The sequence below is a fragment of the Mixophyes fleayi genome, chromosome 5 (genome assembly GCF_038048845.1).
Source record: "Mixophyes fleayi isolate aMixFle1 chromosome 5, aMixFle1.hap1, whole genome shotgun sequence".
Taxonomy (NCBI): domain Eukaryota; kingdom Metazoa; phylum Chordata; class Amphibia; order Anura; family Limnodynastidae; genus Mixophyes; species Mixophyes fleayi.
In genome coordinates this window covers 78,237,481-78,257,984 of record NC_134406.1, presented here as the reverse complement: position 1 = coordinate 78,257,984, position 20,504 = coordinate 78,237,481, and the positions used below count along the sequence as shown (strand labels likewise).

Here is a 20,504-nt window from a genome sequence, read left to right as displayed (position 1 = left end):
GTCCACCAGGCGCGCTCTAACCCCCTGCAGTAGATTGACATTTTAGGTGGTAGTGGCTTCTCTAGCAGAGCTGACAGTTCAGCAGAATTATTCTGCAGAAATATAGAAGTGTAGATGCGTGAATTTAATGTAGCAGGGCCATTGATGTTACCGCAGCTGAAATAACTTTTGGATCTGTATCAGATCCATTAGTACAGTGTCCTAAATATGTGGGAGGACCTTCGGCTATCTGTAGTGGAGTTATCAAGGAATAAGTTACATTTTAAAAACTGCAGTGGAATGTCAAGGCAGGACCAGCGGAAGCTCCCTGGAAACCCCAGGTCCCACACATCCTTGGGTGCGTCCCCATCAGACCTGCGTGCCTTCCTCCTCCTCTTCTTACCTTGTGTGGTGGCAACAGATCCCTTGTCAGACTCGGAGTGTGATGCTGGGCTTTGATATCATAACCCAGCGTCACACTCCCAGCTCATTGCCAACATGAAGGAGCAACATGAAGGAGCTGCACAGGGAGCAAACTGCCGCAGCTGACCCTCCATGTCACCAGCCAGTACCCTACATGGGAGTGCATGGGAAAATAAAAAAACTAAATCAATTACGTTATTTAACTCATTCAGGGCCTGATTTATTAAGGATCTTAAATGAAGAGGTATCTTATTTCAGTCTCCTGGTCAAAACCATGTTACAATGCAAGGGGTGCAGTTTTCTCCCTGTGCAAATACTTGATAGCTTATTTGTACACTGAAATTTAAAGTTGATATTTGTGTGCTACATGAAAAAACAGTCAGTATTTAACTTATGTGCAAAACAGAAAACTAGTTTCCACCCCTTGCATTGTAACATGGTTTTGTCCAGGAGACTGAAATAAGATACCTCTTCATTTACTGAATCAGGCCCTCAGTGTTTAAGTGTCCCCTATACCCTAGCTCCCTTATAGTGACCCATTAACTTTAAACTCGCTTTACTTTACAACGGTCTGGAAGAGAAAATAAAAAAAATATTTCCCTTGTTTGTACAGCACACTTACTTCTTATGGAATTAAGAAAAGATTGCAAAAATCCAAGGACATATCCAAAATCTGGTTTGTGAATTCTGCCAAGCTGGAGCAGGTGATGATCTATGGGTTTGCTTGGAAGGTTCATCAGTTCAGTGTTATATATTGTTTCACCTATGGAAAGTACAAATAAAGCATAGCCTTGGCACTTGGCGTTCAAAGAAGCTTCACTGAGAGCTGATTTATCCCACGAGCTTGTCTCTCCATATAATATTATGATGATAGCCTTATGCGCTCTGGGATTTGGTGCCTTAGACATTATGTTATCAAGTGTCCATTTCAATGTAAACCCAAAGGCAGGTGGACCCTGTAGATGATGTGTGCTTTCCTGGAGGTGTGTCTTCATCAGCTTATTGCTGTTATATGTTGATAGATCGAACTCAAGATGAGGGCTTACTTTGCTGCCTGGACTAAAGTCACGGGGCGTGTTACTTAATAGAGCCATGCGGTCACCTGTGCTTGAAATATCAAGCCGATCAATCATTGCAGTAATGAAGCTTTTTGCGGCTTCAAATTCATCATGCTTTACATTGTATGAGCTGTCAAGAAGAAAACCTATATCCATAGGTGATTTTTGCATTGAAGTATTGTTTTCCACACACGTTCTGTTTGGTTTACACTTATCTGAAAGAAATAAAATAAAATACAAACAATAAGAAAGATTCATTGTAAACAACAGTGTAATTATGTATACTGGAAAGGGCAAACATTACTTAAATCAATAAACATCTAGAAAAAGATTCTGTTTTTTTGAATGCCTGAAAGGCATTATTTCCCTGGAATTTCTCAGTTTACACGTCCTGATGCCTCATTATGCAAATATATGAAATCATGTCAGTAATGTTTGAAGGCCAGATCATTAAGAGGATCTTAAACAGCCTTTGCTTGTGTTTAAAAATACATTCCTTAGCAAACTTCTGCACAAATACTGACCCTTAATGGCAGGGGAAGTGAGCAAACCAAAAATCTCCATAACTGGTCAGGGCTTTGTTATTATAAGATTATATTTGTACTTATGTTAATCCATTTCTCTGATTCCATTTGAGGGACAGTGATACCCTGGAGTGTAGAGCACTCTTGCTGGAGTCGGCATTTAAATTTTAATCTCAAAGTTCTGAAGCTCCTCCTTTTTCATTTTCCCTCTCCAGCAGAAACTAAGCTATTCACTAACAAAGTCCCACAGGATAGGATAGAAGAGGAAAACAACCAGTCGAACATTTTCTCTTCAGGTAACACAACATTCAAACCTTGACAACTAATCAAGGGAGTAAAAAACCTTATTTGTAAAAAAAACCTCTTACAATGAAAAAAACCTGTCAGTGAAATACCAGTCTTCTACTTTTGCAGCATTAGATTAAGATTAAAGTGAACGATTATGTTATCAAGGGAATTGGGAGTTGTTATAAAAGCCTAATTCAGACAGTCCACACTTGCCATATTTTTAATACCTGATCGGTGTCTTGCTGCTACTGAAACCCTGGGAAATTCAATACCTGTAATCCTTGAATCCAGCACTGCATGATTAACTACAAACTTTGACTTTGACTGTGATAATGTTCATGCAACCTGACACCAGAGTGATTCAAATGCAATTTCATCAGTACTTGCAACCTGCATCTGAAGCCTTGTTTATTCCATATCCAGTATACAAAGTTGCTTATAAACGCAGCTACGTGACCTGATGCATGCTACCGTGCTCTATAAATTCATCGATATTCCGGATCATAAGACGCCAGCTTGGTAGCCAACAGAGTCACCAGAAAACCCTATACCTATGTCTATGCTTCGATCAACAAAACTTGTTGTGAATGCATTTTAGCGTTTTTGAATAAACGAACATTGCGTTACTTCACTATTTTGGCATTTTGTTCTCCCACATGTGCACACGACAATCCGTAACATTGACCAAGTCTAAAAGGGAACCTTAATTTTGTAAACTGCTAGAAAATCAACACCAGCTTATGGAGAATACTTTAGAACTGTAAGACCACCCATTTTTTAATCGCATAAGTTTGCATAGTGTATAAAGACATTAAGGACAGGAATAACTGTGCTGTAAAAAGGGGTTGAGTGCCTCCTTACCATATCGCAATTCACCAAATACATATTGACATTTTGGAGAGAATTTACTAAATTATAGTGCTACTCTATCGCTTACTCATGCATTGCTTCTGATTAATTATCACATGCACTATTTCGATACATAATATTTTGGAAGGCTACGTACGTGTGGTGCAAGACACTGTTTTTTCTATATAATTTAAACCTATTTACAAAGGAGGAGGGACATCCCTCTGGACAAGGGTTTAGAGCAGCAGCCAGGTAGATTCCTTGAAACCTCTGAGTGCTTATCCTATTTGTAATAAAACCTCCTTGATGTTCCAGTCTGCATACTAAAGATTCTTGCCATACTCATTATCCTGTATATGAACTTTTTTATAAACACAGCTATATTGGCTGAGGCATGCTATAATAGTCTATATGTTCACTGGTGTTCCAGTCTGCATACTAAAGATCCTTGAACCTATATATGATTTTAAGTCTGCATATGGATTTGTGCTGTCCCCACGACCAGCCTAATAAAATCATTTATTTTACTATAATGAGTATTGTTGAATTATATGTCTTTTGGGACTTTAGCCATTAGGGCTTTAGTTCTGGTTTGTAGCCTAGCTGATCTCGGTCTCTCTCTCTCTCTCCTCTTCTCTCTTCTCTCTCTCCTCTCTCTCCTCTCCTCTCTTTCCCTCCCTCTCTCCTCTCTTCTCTCTCTCCTCTCTTCTCTCTCTCCTCTCTTTCCTCTCTCCTCTCTTTCCTCTCTCCTCTCTTTCCTCTCTCCTCTCTTTCCTCTCTCTCCTCTCTCTCCTCTCTTTCCTCTCTTTCCTCTCTTTCCTCTCTTTCCTCTCTTTCCTCTCTTTCCTCTCTCTCCTCTCTCTCCTCTCTCTCCTCTCTTTCCTCTCTCCTCTCTTTCCTCTCTCCTCTCTCTCTAACCCCATTGTAAAGAAACACTGGGGGGTTTTGCTTTGTGATGAGAAACTGAAAAATATACTGCCAAACAAACCAAGATTAATTTACAAAAAGGTAGACAGTCTAAAAAAACAGACTGGTTAAAAGCAGTCTCCCGGCTAATTCTCATGACTCCACTAACTCCTGGCTAGGGGAAAGTAATAATGGATTTTTTTTTACTGCAATAAATGTCTTTCCTGCAGGACAAATCGGAACAAGAGCACCAAACCAATTATGACCTTCACATCCAATACCACAGACGAAATATACAAAATAAAGACCAGATTATCATGTGCTAGTAAGGGAGTCATCTACTTACTTGAATGCCCATGTGGAAAGCAGTATATAGACAGGACCATTCAGAGCCTGCATGTACGTATCTCAGAACACCACAGAAACATTAAAAAGGGGTTTGAGGCACACCATATTACTTCATGTCACCAAAAAGATCCCTTACTATTGAAATTTGTAGGAATATGCAAAATTCCAAAACTTTGGAGAGGAGGAGATTATATCAATCACATATCTAGAGAAGACAGCAGGTGGATATACAATCTTAAAACCCTGACACCGAATGGGCTTAATATTGAATTTGAGATGGTCCGGTTTCCTCTAAACTAGTGTGTGAATCCACATCCCTTTGCAGTGCTCCTTTCCTACACTGATTATCACACAGGAGTAAGACTTAGATACGAATGGGATTTATATTATTATGTTATATCTTAACTGTATCTTTTTGACACATGTACCCCTTGTACCTATGAGTATGGGACATAGTTTAACTAGCACATCTCTGTTAATGCCCAATGGAACATTTCTAATATAAGAAAAGAGAGGGGCACATTCATCCTTCACTCATATCTGGATGTAATGGGCATAGCTGTGATACACTGATAAGCCAAATAACGCACAGCTGTCTTGCTCTGATGGACCTATCACAAACCAACATGAACTACATCTTTATCTATATAATGAACCCTGGAACACATTTTCCACTATCCCTGAGGAAGCCAGTACAACTGGCGAAACGCGTTGGTTTGTATAGCACAGCCTTTCTACTATCAGAAGGACTTTTACCAGCGACAGTGTTAAACCACTATATCGATTGAAGCCTGCACACAGACTTAATCCATCTGGCAATAGTTTGCTTTGTCACAAGCCTTCTTCACAGCGTGGTAATTTTTCGCATATACTGAATCTAGGGCCTTAATCATAGTTTGAAAGACCCCTGACTTCGGGGCCCTAACTTAGCAGATCATTTCTCAGAGGGAGCCTCCATGGTAGCCTTGCCACCATCTTAAGAATATTAGCGTAACAGGAAAGATAGATCAGTCGATAATTACAAGGAACAGTCATGGCATCCACCAGGAATGCTTTAGGAACCATGGTTCTCGACAAAACCATTCCAGGGGCCATCCTGTCGACTTCGGGCTGAACTAATCTTTCCATAATCTGAAGGAAAACTTCCTGGTGGAGAGACCGTTCCCTGGAATGAATGGTATTTCTGCTTAGATGGTTAGTATCCCAATTCTGCACTCCCGGGGTGAATACCACGGAAATTGCCGGGACAAACCATTCTGCCCAGCATATAATCCTGGTGGTCTTCTTCATTGCTAGGGAGCCCATCCTAATTATTTATGTAAGCCACGTCCATCAAACCATTGAACACTGCCCTTTGTTCTAGCACGTTTATTGGGAGCTTTGCCTCCTACTGGGACCAAAGTCAGTGCAGCTGAAGGTTTGGAGTCATGTCTCCCCATCCCTGTAGGCTGGCATCTGTGGTCACTATGGTCCAGTACCAGATGGTGAAAAGATGGCCCTATTCCAGCATCTGAGCTGTTATCTGTAAATTGATCAGAAGGAGGAAAGATTATTAAGCTTTTATCTGTTGCCGGACTGAAGAGAAGAGCTTTGAATTGGAAGTGGACGTTTTAATCGCAGATGAGTGTTTAGGGATTTTTAGAGTCTATATGTCATGTCCGTATTTTGTACAAAAAACAGATTTGAGTAAAAATCTAACCATTCTTATTGGCTCAGCCAATGATCGCCGCCTCTCCTCCACTTTGATTACCTCTTCCCACTCTAGAATACAAGACTTCTCCCGAGCTGCCCCCCTTCACTGGAATGACCTCCCTCGCTCCATCCGTCTCTCACCCAATCTGTGCTCCTTCAAGCGGGCACTTAAAACTCAACTGTTCCTTAAGGCCTACCAACCATCCACTTAACCTCTCACCCTTCTGTTTCTCCCCTGGCTCCTTTTTACTCTCCCCTTTGCTTCACTGGCTCCCTCTTGTGCCTGATTTTTGTCTACCCTCCCTTAGGATGTAAGCTCGTATGAGCAGGGCCCCTCTCCCCTCCTGTCTCCACACCTGTTCTTCCGCTCCATCTTTACAGTATTTGCCTGCCTGGAGTTTCTGAAGTTCTGGTACTTTGTGTTTATTGTTCTGTATTGTTTTACCCTGTATAGTCTACTGTTTGTACCATGTACGGCGCTGCGGATACCTTGTGGCGCCTAACAAATAAACAATAATAATAATAATAATATTACCTATTACCCATATTTCAAAGTGGTTTTGATCCACTGGTCCACGAAAGTGCAGGAGGGCTGACTCGCATCACAGATATTGCTAGCTGTGGAAGAACCCCGTTATGCGGCCTGTTTATCAGTTAACTTGGAAGCTTGCCATTTGTCTCACTATGTCTGTCTGTTCTTTATGCGGCCTCCACATTCCTCTATTCCTGCATGAGAACTGAAAGGAACTAAACCTTGGACCCTTTGGTTTGGAAAATTCACTGAAACTTTTGCCTCCACTCACCTGTGAAATTATCTTGTCTAATTTCATACCAAAGAGGTAATTTCCTTCAAAAAGTAGAAACTCAAGGTTCCTCTTTGATTCTGCATCAGCTTCCCAGGATCTGAGCCAGAGTGTACACCTGGTGGAAAATACTAGGGCTGCAATACTTGACTGTTCAAAACCTGCATCCAGGGTCACCTTGCCCAAATACTCGCATGCCTGTCTCACGCTATCTACCAAAGAACTATCTTGGCTTACCTGACTGTGTAAGTCCTATGTCTAAATACTGTGTAATCTGCTCAGTCTATTTCTCAACTGCTTTGTTTAGCATATGCCTTTATAGGTATTTCCTAACTGTGAGGTCCTTCAAGGACACATTCAGATTTGGAATTGTGGTATATTTTGAAAGGCAGGCCATAGTTGCATCCACCCTTTGCAATTGCAGAGAGGAAGAAAAATAAATTCATTGCTTTTCTTCCTCTTGCATGAATATCAGGAATCACTAATTCTTCTGGGTCCTGAATATTAAGAACCTGTTAAACATTAAGAACCTGTTAAACATTCAACACTAGGTCGTCGACTGGCTGTCTACTAGAGGACTCCCCCTCAAAACCAGCAGAGTTCTCAAAATCAGAATCATGTTTGTTCTTTAGATGCAGGAAATTACGCAAATCCATTGCCCTAAAGCAGGAAATCTAAGGAAGATGTCCAAGGAACACAATAGAGGACAGGTTAGTGCCAACCAAATCTTATTATACAATGTTACACAAACTACAAAGCACTAAAAATCTTATTATACAATGTTACACAAACTACAAAGCACTGAAAACCCCATATTACAGTGTGTTTATGATTTTGCCTAATATACCAACCTAGCAGACATTTATGAGCGCCACAGAAGTGGAGTATACATGAATAAAATACAAATTACTGTATTCCCGGAAAAAAATACTCTAGAAAAATATGGAGATTTGGAAATAAATTAAGCAATGTTCATCCACCAGTGGGGCTGCTTGGAATCATGGATATATAAATTAACATCTGCTGAGGACATGCAAGACAATAAAGGTCATTTGCAAGCAATAAAAAATGCAAGGATGCAATGCATTTTACATGATCAAATGTACCTACTTGTTATGCATAAGGCAGAAAAAAATAGAAAGCACTTCATTATGGACTTTCCAAATGCCCTGTAAAAACACTCTGCATGAGCTTTTACGGGATTGGATGGAAATGCACATGGTGGAAAGAGTTACTTCACTGTCTAGCTTACTACCACTTTAGAACCACCCTGTTCATTAATTTCTTTTTTGTTTGTCTCCTAAACTACTACTAGGTTTAACCTCTTTTAAATTAATCATGACAGTGAGAGAATAGCGAAACTGTCTTTAATATGTGTTACGCTTCCTTAAGTGATTTTATTACATTGGTCATAGAGGATTTCGATCATAAAGTTTGCGTGGAAGTTGTAAAAGGCATTCCATTGAAAGTACAAGCTGTGGCATGCTTTCCACTTCTAAGTATGTGCAAAATACACCTCCATTTCCGGGTACAAAAATCCTCGTTGCCCTTTAGCTAAATATGAAATGCTCTCCCTAAATGAGTTTAACCAACCTCTTCAATCTTACTTAAATAAGCTAATCCTACAAGACAAAATCTCCATCTTGCACGTTGATACACATACTCTTACAGTTTCAGAAATGACCACTGAAATGTTTTAATTAATTCTTACCATAACACAGAGTGCACTTCTGCAGCTTATTTACAAATGGTTTAAAATCCACATTTGCAGGAATTTCTTCCAGCCGAAATGTCCCAGTGTCATCCATCTGTCAGAATAAAACATTAGAAAGATAATTTGTTCAGGATCAAAACTGGAATTTCATATTTACATTAGTTTTCTATGATAACAGTGCTTTTTAAATACAGTAGTTTTGTAGTTCTGTATTTGAAATGCTTAATAATTTTTATATCTTTTCAATACTTTTTTGGTGAATTTCTTACTACATTGCTCTTCTAAACATACATTTGGACCGTGGTCAACTAACATGGTTGAAGTCTAAACTGTAGGAAAGCTGGATAAGTGCCAGGAGAAATCATTTTAGGTTTGCCAAAACAAAAAGAAGACCTAGGCAATGAATCTGATTTTCTAGCTATTTGTTCTGATTTGGTCTAGATTTGCACAAATATAGACTTTATTTGAAACCAACATTTGTATTGGTATGAACAACTTGATTCTAGGTTCAGGCGAGAATCTTGTCTAGTCTTCAAATAACTATTCTTGGTCCTCAATAAACCATATCACTTGTTTGCATGATTACTGTCTCCTATCCCTGCTTACTTTTATACCCACTTGCTATCCTGACTCCAAGTGCTTGTGTGGTAAATAAGAATCACAGGTTTACAGTGCCCATTGGCAATTTAAAAATAAACAAATATTAGAGCCCTGTTGGAACGAGAAAAAAGATAGAGATGATTTTTGGATTGTATCTGACTTTTACCTGGTTCAAACTATTTTACTGAGCCACCTAACTTTGTCCTGTTTTGGCTACACTTAATCCTGTAGCACTGAACAACAATGGATCACTTTGAAGAAAAAGGTACATTATGAATAGACCATAGCATGGTTCACTATGTGACTAATTCACTAAACTTTGCAAAAGAGAAAAGTGGAGTAAAATAAGGAAAAAAATACCTAAAATGAATCTCAATCAGTGTGATTATTTTTAAAACTGAAGGTCTTTAGGTCGCATACCATTAGGCATACATAGACCATATACTTAAATTGAAAACAATCTAAGAGTAGAACACTATAAAGTAAGCTACTGATTTGCATTTAGATCATGATATAATGGTTCATAGCAGGGATATTGGATAACATAAGTAAAGACCAGAGTTTGTTTCAGTGAATTGTGCACCATAGCTAAGGATTAAGTGGACAACCTGTTTTTTGTCTGTGAAAGATCTTTGCCTGAATATTACAAGCTAAACGCACCTATGCTAATCAAAGTGCAAAAAGTGCCATAGTGCACCATTCGCTGTAATACAATTTGCTCCATCTGTAATTAAATCCCCTTTGGTTTACTCATCTTCACTACTAGGTTATCATGCTACATATCCTGGTTTTCCCACTACTGGACTGTTTTTGCCATTCAAAATCATTACATTGCAAAATATTACAAATGCATATTGTTGGTTTATTGCATTTGGCACCCTAAAAGGAAGCAAGTGCTGTATTTTAAGGACTGAACAATAAACAAAAGTTAAATTATAATATGCAGTACAGGTAAACTCTTACTGAAAAGGCCCGTTTGATAGCAGGTGCAGGAGTGAATGCAATGACTGCTGGGATAATCCCAAGAGCGTTGTATTCCATTACGGCCGTGTTGATAGAAATGATATCATTGGAGGGGCCATTGCTGAAAAACACTGCAATTCTTTGTACAGTGGCTCCTTGGAGAGATCTCTTGAAGACGTTCCTGGCTACAAACCTCATGCTGCTCCCAATATCACGGCTTGTTTTGGACCTCACCAGAGGAATGCCCTTTACGGCTTCCAGCAGTTTCTCTTTACTTTGAAATTCAGAAAACCGCAACAGATAATTGGTATGTGCATTGTAGGACACTACAGCGATTCTTGCCCCAACAGGACAGTTACTATTCCTAATTGTAATGTTTTGTATAATATATGTGACAATCTCTATCATCTTTGTGTAGGTTCCTTGTGTCATGTCACTAGCCATATCGAGAGCAAAGACCAGTTCTGTTGGATACACAGGGCAGGCAGGTTTTTCTGAAAAAGGTACATAGTGATGTGTGATTTGTTAGTTTCAAAATACACAACAGAGACTTGTCTTAATACTTACAATTAATAATATTACATCTCTTAAATATATTACTACTTTTGTAAATTTAAATCTATTGATTGTAAGACTCATTCGTTTTTCGAAATGCATCAAAATAGTGCAAAAAAAGGGTACGTCAAGATGGAATTTTTTGGAGCATAGGTGAAGCATTTCAATACTTGACATACATAAAATGCCCCTCTATTAACTTGAATGACATTCATATGCTCATAAATAACTGAAACACTAAATACAGGCAGGGAAATTAAGGACTGATCACTTTTAATTTTTCCACGCTCTTGGAAACGACATACAAATCTCAGCTTATTGATTTCATTGTTAGTATTTGATATATTTCATGCCGTCTGCTTCTATTTCACTTTTACTAAATGCATTGTACTATAGACCTCTAAAATTACTTTCACTAGCTGATAAATCAAAGAGCTTTTTGCTTACCTTGACAACATGCTGAAAAGGAAAGATGTAGATATGTATTAATATTGTAAAAAAAATGATATATAAAATGTTTAATGAGAACCTATGTTAAAATTATTATATTATTAATATGTAATAGGGTGGGCCAACATGTACATGACACATGAAAAGAGGTCTAGCAGCCTGTCACAAGTGTTTGTCATTTTACAGTATCTATCTATTTATTTAATATAGATAGATAGATAGACAGACAGATAGATAGAGGGATACTGTTAGCAACAAAAACACGCACTTATAATAGCATTTCCTTGGTAATTGGAAACAAAATTTTATTTGCTGAATTTTATTTGTTTTAAGAAATTAAGTACGTACCTAACAATTCCCATTCTTATGGCATGGGTGGATCAGAGCATGATTTGGGGTTATGGACTAATTTGTTCTGATTTTTCAATTGGTATAGTAATAAGGTACACTTAAAAGAATTGTACTAGGCAAATATGGTATTTCATAGTCAAGTAAACCAGGGATACATAAAGAAGCAGACTCCTCTAGAATATAATTAAATAGAAGGGACAATTATTTTTGGTGTGGTCAAATAGTCACACACAGGACTGACAATGCTGCAACAGTGATTAGGGCTGACTGATAGCGAAGATAAGCTTGAAGGCAGAAATGCATTAGTATTACAATATGATAACTAAGTGCAAAAGAAATGTACTTACGGCATGTCTTACGAATCATGTCAATTAGTTCACATGTCTGTAGAGCAAACATAAGGAAAGGTACTCGTTTACTGAAAATTGCTAATTTCACAGCATTAATTCATATAATTAGCAGGGTTTATGTTTAACATATCTGTTATAGAGCAATTGTAGAATGATAACCAACAGTGGTTCAGTTAAAAATGTTTCTAACCATGATGTGCTAACTTAGTGGCACATGATCATCTTATTTGGCCCGATTATCCTGTAAGGTCAAAGTTTTAGGTGATGAGGCTACATATGTAATGAAAAACAATATGTAGGGTCTGGCAAAAATTTCAGTTATTTTTAAAACATGATACAGAATCTAATATATACAGTTGTAAGCAAATATTTGCCAATCCCCACCCCATTTAAATTCCATGTTTCACTGAATCACTAAGTGAAGAGAAGTTAATACAACCTCTGCAGAATACAAATTTAAACATGGCATTTCTACACATTTTAATGCATATAAACAGTGAATGTGACATGTGCAAAGGTTTGGTGACCCTGTCAGTGAATACTTAGTAACAAGGATGGCGCTACCATATAAGCAAAGTAAGTGTTAGGAATATACTGGCAGGAAGAATGAGGTTGCATTGCGATAAAAGATGATTTATTGAAACTCAGCTGCAGACAGGCAAAAACTCAGAGTCACAGTGCTGATCTGGCAATAATGATTTGCAGGGTAATAAGGAGATACAGAGGGTATCATAAAATCTCAGGCAGTAAACAGTCACAGGTAATGCAGAATAATCTCTGACACTGATTCACAATAGCAAACAGTCTCTGGTATAAAGGATGACCACTTGGGGCAGGTATGCAGATAGGCTGATGGTAACAGTCCAAAAAGCACAGTTGAGCACGCAGAAAGAACAATGGTACTACTTAGACAGTCCCAGAGCTCCTCAGTGTGGATGGAAGACATGCTGAACCGAGAGTAAGTACTCTAGTATGTAACTGTACTATAGCTACATGTAAGTAATGTTCTGCAGATGGAGGATGTGTTTGTAAACCAACCAGAGTAGTCTGTGCCAGAAATCACTATAATCAGAAGCCAGAGTCAGGAACTAGTACCAATGAAGGCGCAGAGCTTGGGATCAGGATCCAGAAGGCACTGTAATACAGAGCAAGGGGTCATTAGCCAGAAGTCTCCATAATGTAGAGCCAGGGGTCACCATAAAGCAGAGCCAGTAGTCAGGAACTAACTGGAGTGGAAGGTTAAGGACCAGGAAGCTAGCAAGTAAACACTATCACCAGCGATATGAATCTTGACAGGTGCAGACCTCCCTCAGAGAGACTCCTCGGTAGGATTAGGAAGAGAGCACATCTCCAACAGTAACTGATCTGTGATCGCCCCCAGATGTCACTAAAGTGACCAAGATGAACCAGAACACAGTGGCAACAAGTATATGAATGTAAAAAGCTGGGAAAAGGCAGAAAATTATGACATTCATAATCATATGCAAATACTCCTAATGAGGTTTAACCAGGAAAATCTGATAGATTCTAGCTTTTAATCTGTCTGCATGGATATTTTGAGCAGGAGCCTATGACCTTATGCCTATAACCTTCCCAATGCACAAAGGACTGGAATTTTCTTTGAACCATCCTGTCAAGAATAGATGAGTCAAGAATTTTTTTTTACAGTATATTCAGGAGATCCATGCATCAACACACTGGAAAATAATCTTCTCCAGAAAATTCTGGAGTTAAACATAGGTTTCAGAAGATAACAGTGGAATTTATTCAAAATTCTTAAGTTTCTGGGCAGAATTAATTGAACTGTAACAGGATTAATTATCTTGATAATCTTGTATGAACCAAAGAACATGGGTCCTAACTTAGTAGGCCTGGTGAATATGAATGTTCATAGTGGACAACCAGACATAATCTTCCATACGAAACTTAAAGTATCTATGATACTGATCAAAGAATCTCTAGGCCCGAACTGTGACAAAGCTCGGTGAACCTTACTCCAAACAGATTTCAGAGTTTTGGCAGAAGAATTAACTTGAACGGGAGTGGATAATGAATAAGCTTTAGGATGTAAGTGATAAATGCAATATAAAGGGGAAACTCCAGAGGCAGATTGTGAACAATTCTGCCCATGGTAGATGTTCCAGCTAATCATCTTGCAAGTGTCAGGTACAACATCTCACATACTTCTCCTGATTTACTCTTTCTGTCTGACCAATAGTTTGTGGGTGGTATGCCGATGAGAAGCTGAGGTTGATGCCATGTAAAGTACAAAAGGCTCTCAGGAAGAGAGCTGTAAAATGTACTTCTCTATCTGAAACAATATTTTCAGAGATATCATGTAACTTTAAGATATGTCGGATAAACAAGGAGGCCAACATGTTAACGATAAGAAATTGACAGAGAGGCACCTTGCTGAATCTGTTTACCAACAACCAAAATAATAGTGAGGCTTAAAGTCCATGGATATGTGTGTCCAATCAAGTTTAGGAACAAGTAATGGATTCAATAAACTATAAGGAATGTTTTGAGGAACCTTATCCCAGTAACAAGTTTCACAAGACAGTACATAATCTACAGATTGACCACCATAGCAATCTTGAAAGGTCTTTATACATCTTCCTAATACCGGGATGCCCAGAAAGTTTATGATTGTTCAATTTACACAACACCTGTTGTCGAAAGGAATAAGGAACAAATGAGGTCTTTTGGAGATTACATGGAAGCTAAACTTTGGTGCTGTCTTATTTTGACTGAGAGATCTGGAGTCGGAGCTGCAACAATCAGTGAAGCTGGAAGAAATGGAAATGCCTAGAGAGAGCATCAGCTTTATGATTCTTTGAACTTGGATATTAGTATATAACACAATGAAACCTGGTGAAGAAAAAAGCTCATCGGGCTTGTCTGGGTGTTAACCTCTTGATGGATCCAATAAATTCCACATTTTTACGGTTATAAGAATGGTTACTGTGTGTTTAGAACCTTCTAACAAATGGCGCCATTCTTCAAGGGCCCATTTTATAGCCAGATATTTTTTTGACCGACATCATAGTTATGTTCAGCAGGAGAAAATTCCTTTGAGACGTAAGCACAAGGATGTAGTCTCTGGATAATACAATCAGCCTGGGAGAGGACTGCCTGGCACCAATGTCAGAAGTATCAACTTCTACAATGTAACTATTCTCTTACATACCGCACCTCTTTGTGTGCTAATACTTGGAGCACATGTTTGATCTATACCATTGAATATTTTTTTGTTTTGTTAAAATGGGTATGGCACTACCCTTATTGCAAGTCCTTTTGTGGGAGGGGCAGCTATTGCTCCAACTAGATGACAGTTATTAGCACAATATTAAGAACTATACTAATCAAGCCAACCCAGTATTTTGAGAAAATAAAAGGAATCAGGACGCTCTTGCTAAGTAAATGCTGCACCTCATAAATAAATAGACCAAACAAACAAGCAATAAGAGGGCGCAAAATAAAGATGAAAAAGTATAAAATACTACTTCCATAAATAAATGGAAATTGATTTATGATCAGCAGAAAAACATTGACACAGACTCACATCGTGGACTTAATGTTTATAGCTCTTTTGAGAAAAAGTAGCGTTGTAACCAGCATGATGGAATCACAGTTTGCACATAGTCTGCTTAGACTAGGAAACCTTACCTTAGAAATCCCTAAAAACGATCCTGGTCTTGGCTCCTTCTGTTTGCGATAATCAGCGTCCATGCTTGGTGTAGTTGGAGTTCTTGCCGCATCTGAAACGCGGAAGTCACCTTTGGAACGCTAACTACGGTAGCTGATGTGTGTGAAAAGCATGTGTCATCCGTATTTTGGACAGTATTTTATCTGATTTACAGGGCCTGATTACCGCTTCATGCCGCTCTAGGCTAATATATTCGTAGCACCCTTCCGCCTTCGCCTTCTATGGCAGGACAATATGCGTCAGGTAAAAACGAATTTGTTCTTCATTTACAAGCTGGCTTCCTTCACCCCCCCACCAATACCAATGATTATATTCCTGTGTTTTCGAAACACGGCTACTCTTGTCTTTTAAAAGGGGTCGCCTCGATCTGTCACTCATTAGGCTTTCATTAAAACCTGAACTGTATAGCAGAACGGAGGAATGAATGAGTGCTACTAAGGTTGAATATCTGAAGGGGGCTGGCATGCTTGCGTCTGTCCCATTCCTTATCTCTCCTACTCAATTATCCTCAAGCGCCCACCCAAAGATGACACAATGTTTTCAGCCTATACCACATCAAGATTAAACTACTAAACTAAACTTTGCTACATTTTTTTTTAATATTTTCTTTTTACTTTGGAGAACAACTTATACCTCTCCCTGTCCCATTTTGTACCACCAAAACGTTGCAACCCCCCAAAAGCCTAGTGCCCTAGGCTGCAGCCTAGTCAGCCTATTGGATAATCAGGTCCTGCTGATTTACTATGGGTAGAGTACAGTATATACACCATTTAAATTTCACACAGCTTTGGCATTCCCCAAGGGAAAAGACTGCAGATGATTTACAGGTTTCATTATGCATCACACCGTAGCAAATGGGTCAACAGTGACAATTATCTCATGTAATCCAAAAAAATGTTAACTCTATTTATTGTTTTGTTTCAAACTTTTTTCTCATAGGGCACAAAAGCTAACAAATAATGAGCTTTGAGACTGGATCAATATCAATACACTACTCAAGGTTCACGAAAGTTGTACTGAGCAAGAATTGTGTTAAAAGAAAAGGAAAAACAATTGATTAGGCAAAACTAAGTATCTCTGAAGATGAAATATGATATTGGTGCGATGATTTGAAGCATCTTATTGCAATTGTACCATTGCTTGGAGAGAGAGTTTATGGCATTTGTGGGTGTTCTGGTACGAAAAACTTGTACAAGTCGAATAATGGAAACTTCCTTAAGAAGTAGAATTACTTGCTCAGTTTGCTCCTTTAACATATAGGACTTGCCAAGAGAATTGGGTCTATTACAATGGAAAAGACATTCCAAATGAGCTGATTAAAGGAACCACTGAAAGTATCCAGAAGATTGTGTCCCAAGTGAAAAATTCTAAATATTTTTCTATTATTTTGTTCTGAACCCCAGATGTCAGTCATTAAGAACAAATGTATTTTATTATTAGATCTGTTAATGTTGTTGGCCAGCCATAGTGAAAGATTATGTAACTGGATCCCTGTCAGTTACTGAAACAACTAGTCTAAGCTTATCCAATGCATAGTAATAATAACTATTACCAGGGCAGCCAAGAGAAATTTCAGGCTCCAACACAGCAACTTCTTCTTGGGGCCCCATATATATATATATATATATATATATATATATATATATATATATAAAAAAGCTGTATGCCTGGTATGTCAAGTAAGAGTCCGGATCACTGAGAGTGGGAGGGAGCGGGTACAAAGGAGCCATCAACCTGTGGCTAGTGTCTGTGTGTGAATATATGTGTATATATATATATATATGTGTGTATATATATATATATATATATATATATATATGTGTATATATATATATATATACAGACACAGACATTAGCCATAGGTTGATGGCTCCTCCAGCTACACAGGCATGCCTAGGCCCCAGTTCTTTGTACCCGCTCCCTCCCACTCTCGGTAAATCGGAGTCTTACTTGACATACCAGGCATACAGCTACTCTGAACTGGCAGATAACCTCAGGAGTGTCCATGTAGCACAAAAACAAATGCCTTTTCTAGAACCAGAAGAGGAAGGAGGTCGTGATGGAATAAATGATGAAGGACAGTTATGTTGCCAGCACCTGACTGACTTAACATTTCTACAATCTTTTGTGTCTCCACCTCTCACTGTCTCTGCACTGGGACTTTATGAAATTTAACACCATACAAGACTGATATATTGTCTGTGCATGTTTAACTTATTGATCAATATCAAAATTGTAGTTAAGAGTTGTCTAGATACATTTTACATAATATTCTTCATTTTACCAGCCGTGAGCCATTAATATGTTATAGTATATTTTTATGTATTTTTACATAAAGAATTAATATTTTTCATAAATAAAGATGTGACCTATTCACATATTTGATTTAATCACCTACTTAAGTAGACAACATTACTTTAATAGACTTTCCTTTATACCCTATATCTATTTTATCTGATGTAGCTACCAGTTGCTACATAATCCCAAGGCATTTTATAAAAATGTCTTTACTAATTACAGTGCTGGAAATTTGGGAAAAAATGAAGGTACATTCTCAGCTAAAAAGCAATTGCCTTAGAAGCACTAAAAATTATTTTAGTGAAAATGTTTTAAAACAATTGGTGGTTAATATTTTTCAACAGAATAGTAGATTCCGCCATTACATCCACAGCAGATATATTTGAAAACAATTCACCATATAAAAGGAAAATTTGAAATAATCTGAGATTTGAAACAAGCAGGTGAAAAAGCTACTGTAGCAGTTCATCAAACTGGGAAAAGCTTGACCTCAGAACATGAATCTGAACTCCATGGAAAAGATAGTCAGCATACTTAGCTGGCTGAGTACAAAATGACATACCTGGAAGTACAGTCATTTGTGCCTTAAAACCAGATTAAATAAAAATAGCCAAAACTTTATCGCGGATAGCTTCAAAGGTAGCATCAACCCTCCCAATAACAGTGAAACCTGCAGGGAGGAGCTTTTTCAAGTTAAAACTGATCATAACATCAGACTCGGTCAATAATAAGAATAAACCACTATGTTGGACACAATTTGTTAAATAATGATATCTATTGATGACTTTTCATCAGAAAAGTACAAGAGAAAGTGCTATTAACACTGACAAAGGAGGAGCTGTTGTACAAATTCCCTATTCCTTTGTGTGGTTTATTTTCTATGTAAAGTATTAAGAAATTAAACTAAAGTTTACATTTTGTTCTTATATAATTTTGTCTGTGCTATAGAATGAAACCGTTATAGTTGTCCACATGGACATGACTGTTTTAGTGCAACACCTGAGATTTGTTTAAATATTATTTTACATCACTGTATATTAGTCTAGAAATATGTTCGTAAGTGTATTGTGTTATTTCTGTTTGCGTCATGTACAGGAAAATTCATCAGTTCTCATGCATATGATAGTGTTAGGGAGGACCCATCATTTTGTTTGCATTTGGCCCCCAAATTCCTGAGCAATTATATCAGAGAGTTTTCTGGGTATATCAGATATTGCCTTGATCTCAACAGTTGATTTGACTTCCATCTCTTAATGATGTTTCTAACTGTGAAAAATCCAAGCTGAAGGCATTTAGATATCTTTTTATAGCCTTCATCTGCTTTGTAACAGTCAATAATCCTTACTTAAACTCTTCAATCAGTTGCTTTGTGGAAGCCATAGTTATTGAGGGAAAGCAAGACATCTGGAGAGGATAGAAGGGTCAGAGTATTTATTCAACTCTGGCATTGTTTTCAGTTTGAGTAATTGTAAGGCCTAACCAGACAATCAGGTCGTAAAAATAAAGAATTAATGAATCATTTGGATGGTTGCCCAAACTTTTGCACATGATAAATCTATATGTATGAATATATATATATATATATATATATATATATATATATATATATATATATATATATATATGTGTGTGTATATATATTTTTACATATACACAGACGCACACACATACACAGACATGTACAGTATACTGAAGAGTACTGAAAAAAGATAATGAGTAATTCTAATGTTACATACGGGCTGTGCAGTGGAACTTTTAATTCCTTTTCTTCCCTGAAGGTAGAAAAAAATGTGTTAAGGTATATCATATAAAAAGGATTGTACAAAATAAAACATGTCAAATGAAGCAGGCCATGGCTATCATTGGTATCTGCTGGGGCCCCACAAGACTCTTTTCTTTGCCCTTTACTTTTTTCACACCTCTTCTCTTGGGGAACTAATTTGCTCATTCAGAGTCAACTACCACCTCTAGTGTTATTTACACATGTCAAAATGTATTAGCTGTTATTATATAACCCTTATTATTTAATCTCTCTATCCAAACTCTCTCTCCAACAACACTTGTCTCACTTACACTCCATTCTAGACTTTTTGCAATCAGACTTCCGCCCCTAACATTCCACTAAATCTGCTCTCACAAAAGTGATCAATGTTCTCAAAATGTAATGGTCATGTCCCCATACTCACTCTCCAGGACCTCTCTGCTGCTTTAGACACTGTTGTTCACCCTTGTCTCCTACACACCCTTCACTCCATTGGCCTTCGTGACTCAGTTCTTTCCTGCTTCACTTCCTACCTACCGAACCAATCCTTTAGTGTTTCTACCTCTGGCACATCCACCCATCCACTCCCAATGTTGGAGTCCCACAAGGTTCTGTACTTGGTCCTTTAATTTTTCACTTTACACTTCTTCTCTTTGGGAATCAATTTGCTCACTTAGCCTCCAGTACCACCTCTGTGTACCACCTCTGTGCTCCCAACACCAAAATCTATATCTCTACCCTTCTGTACTAAATAGTGTAACCAACTGTCTTTCTGCTTCATCCACAAGGATATCCCATTGCTACCTAAAGCTCAGCATGCCCAAAACAGAACTTATCTTCCCTCCTCACAGTCACCACTTCCCCTCAAATATCCCTCATCAA

The 20,504-nt window shown here is 38.1% G+C and overlaps 1 protein-coding gene across 1 annotated transcript in view; it reads right to left on the bottom strand.

Annotated features, from left to right (window-relative positions):
• Positions 1-20,504, bottom strand: part of LOC142158465 (collagen alpha-6(VI) chain-like) — a 111,838-nt gene that overhangs the window by 5,759 nt on the left and 85,575 nt on the right. Inside the window, exons 31-36 of the mRNA XM_075212432.1 lie at positions 19,597-19,632; positions 11,851-11,887; positions 11,150-11,161; positions 10,148-10,641; positions 8,582-8,678; positions 1,025-1,675 (exon numbers count right to left, since the gene is read on the bottom strand). Of these exons, the coding sequence (XP_075068533.1) occupies positions 1,025-1,675; positions 8,582-8,678; positions 10,148-10,641; positions 11,150-11,161; positions 11,851-11,887; positions 19,597-19,632 (1,327 nt within the window). The remainder of the gene's footprint in view (positions 1-1,024; positions 1,676-8,581; positions 8,679-10,147; positions 10,642-11,149; positions 11,162-11,850; positions 11,888-19,596; positions 19,633-20,504) is intronic.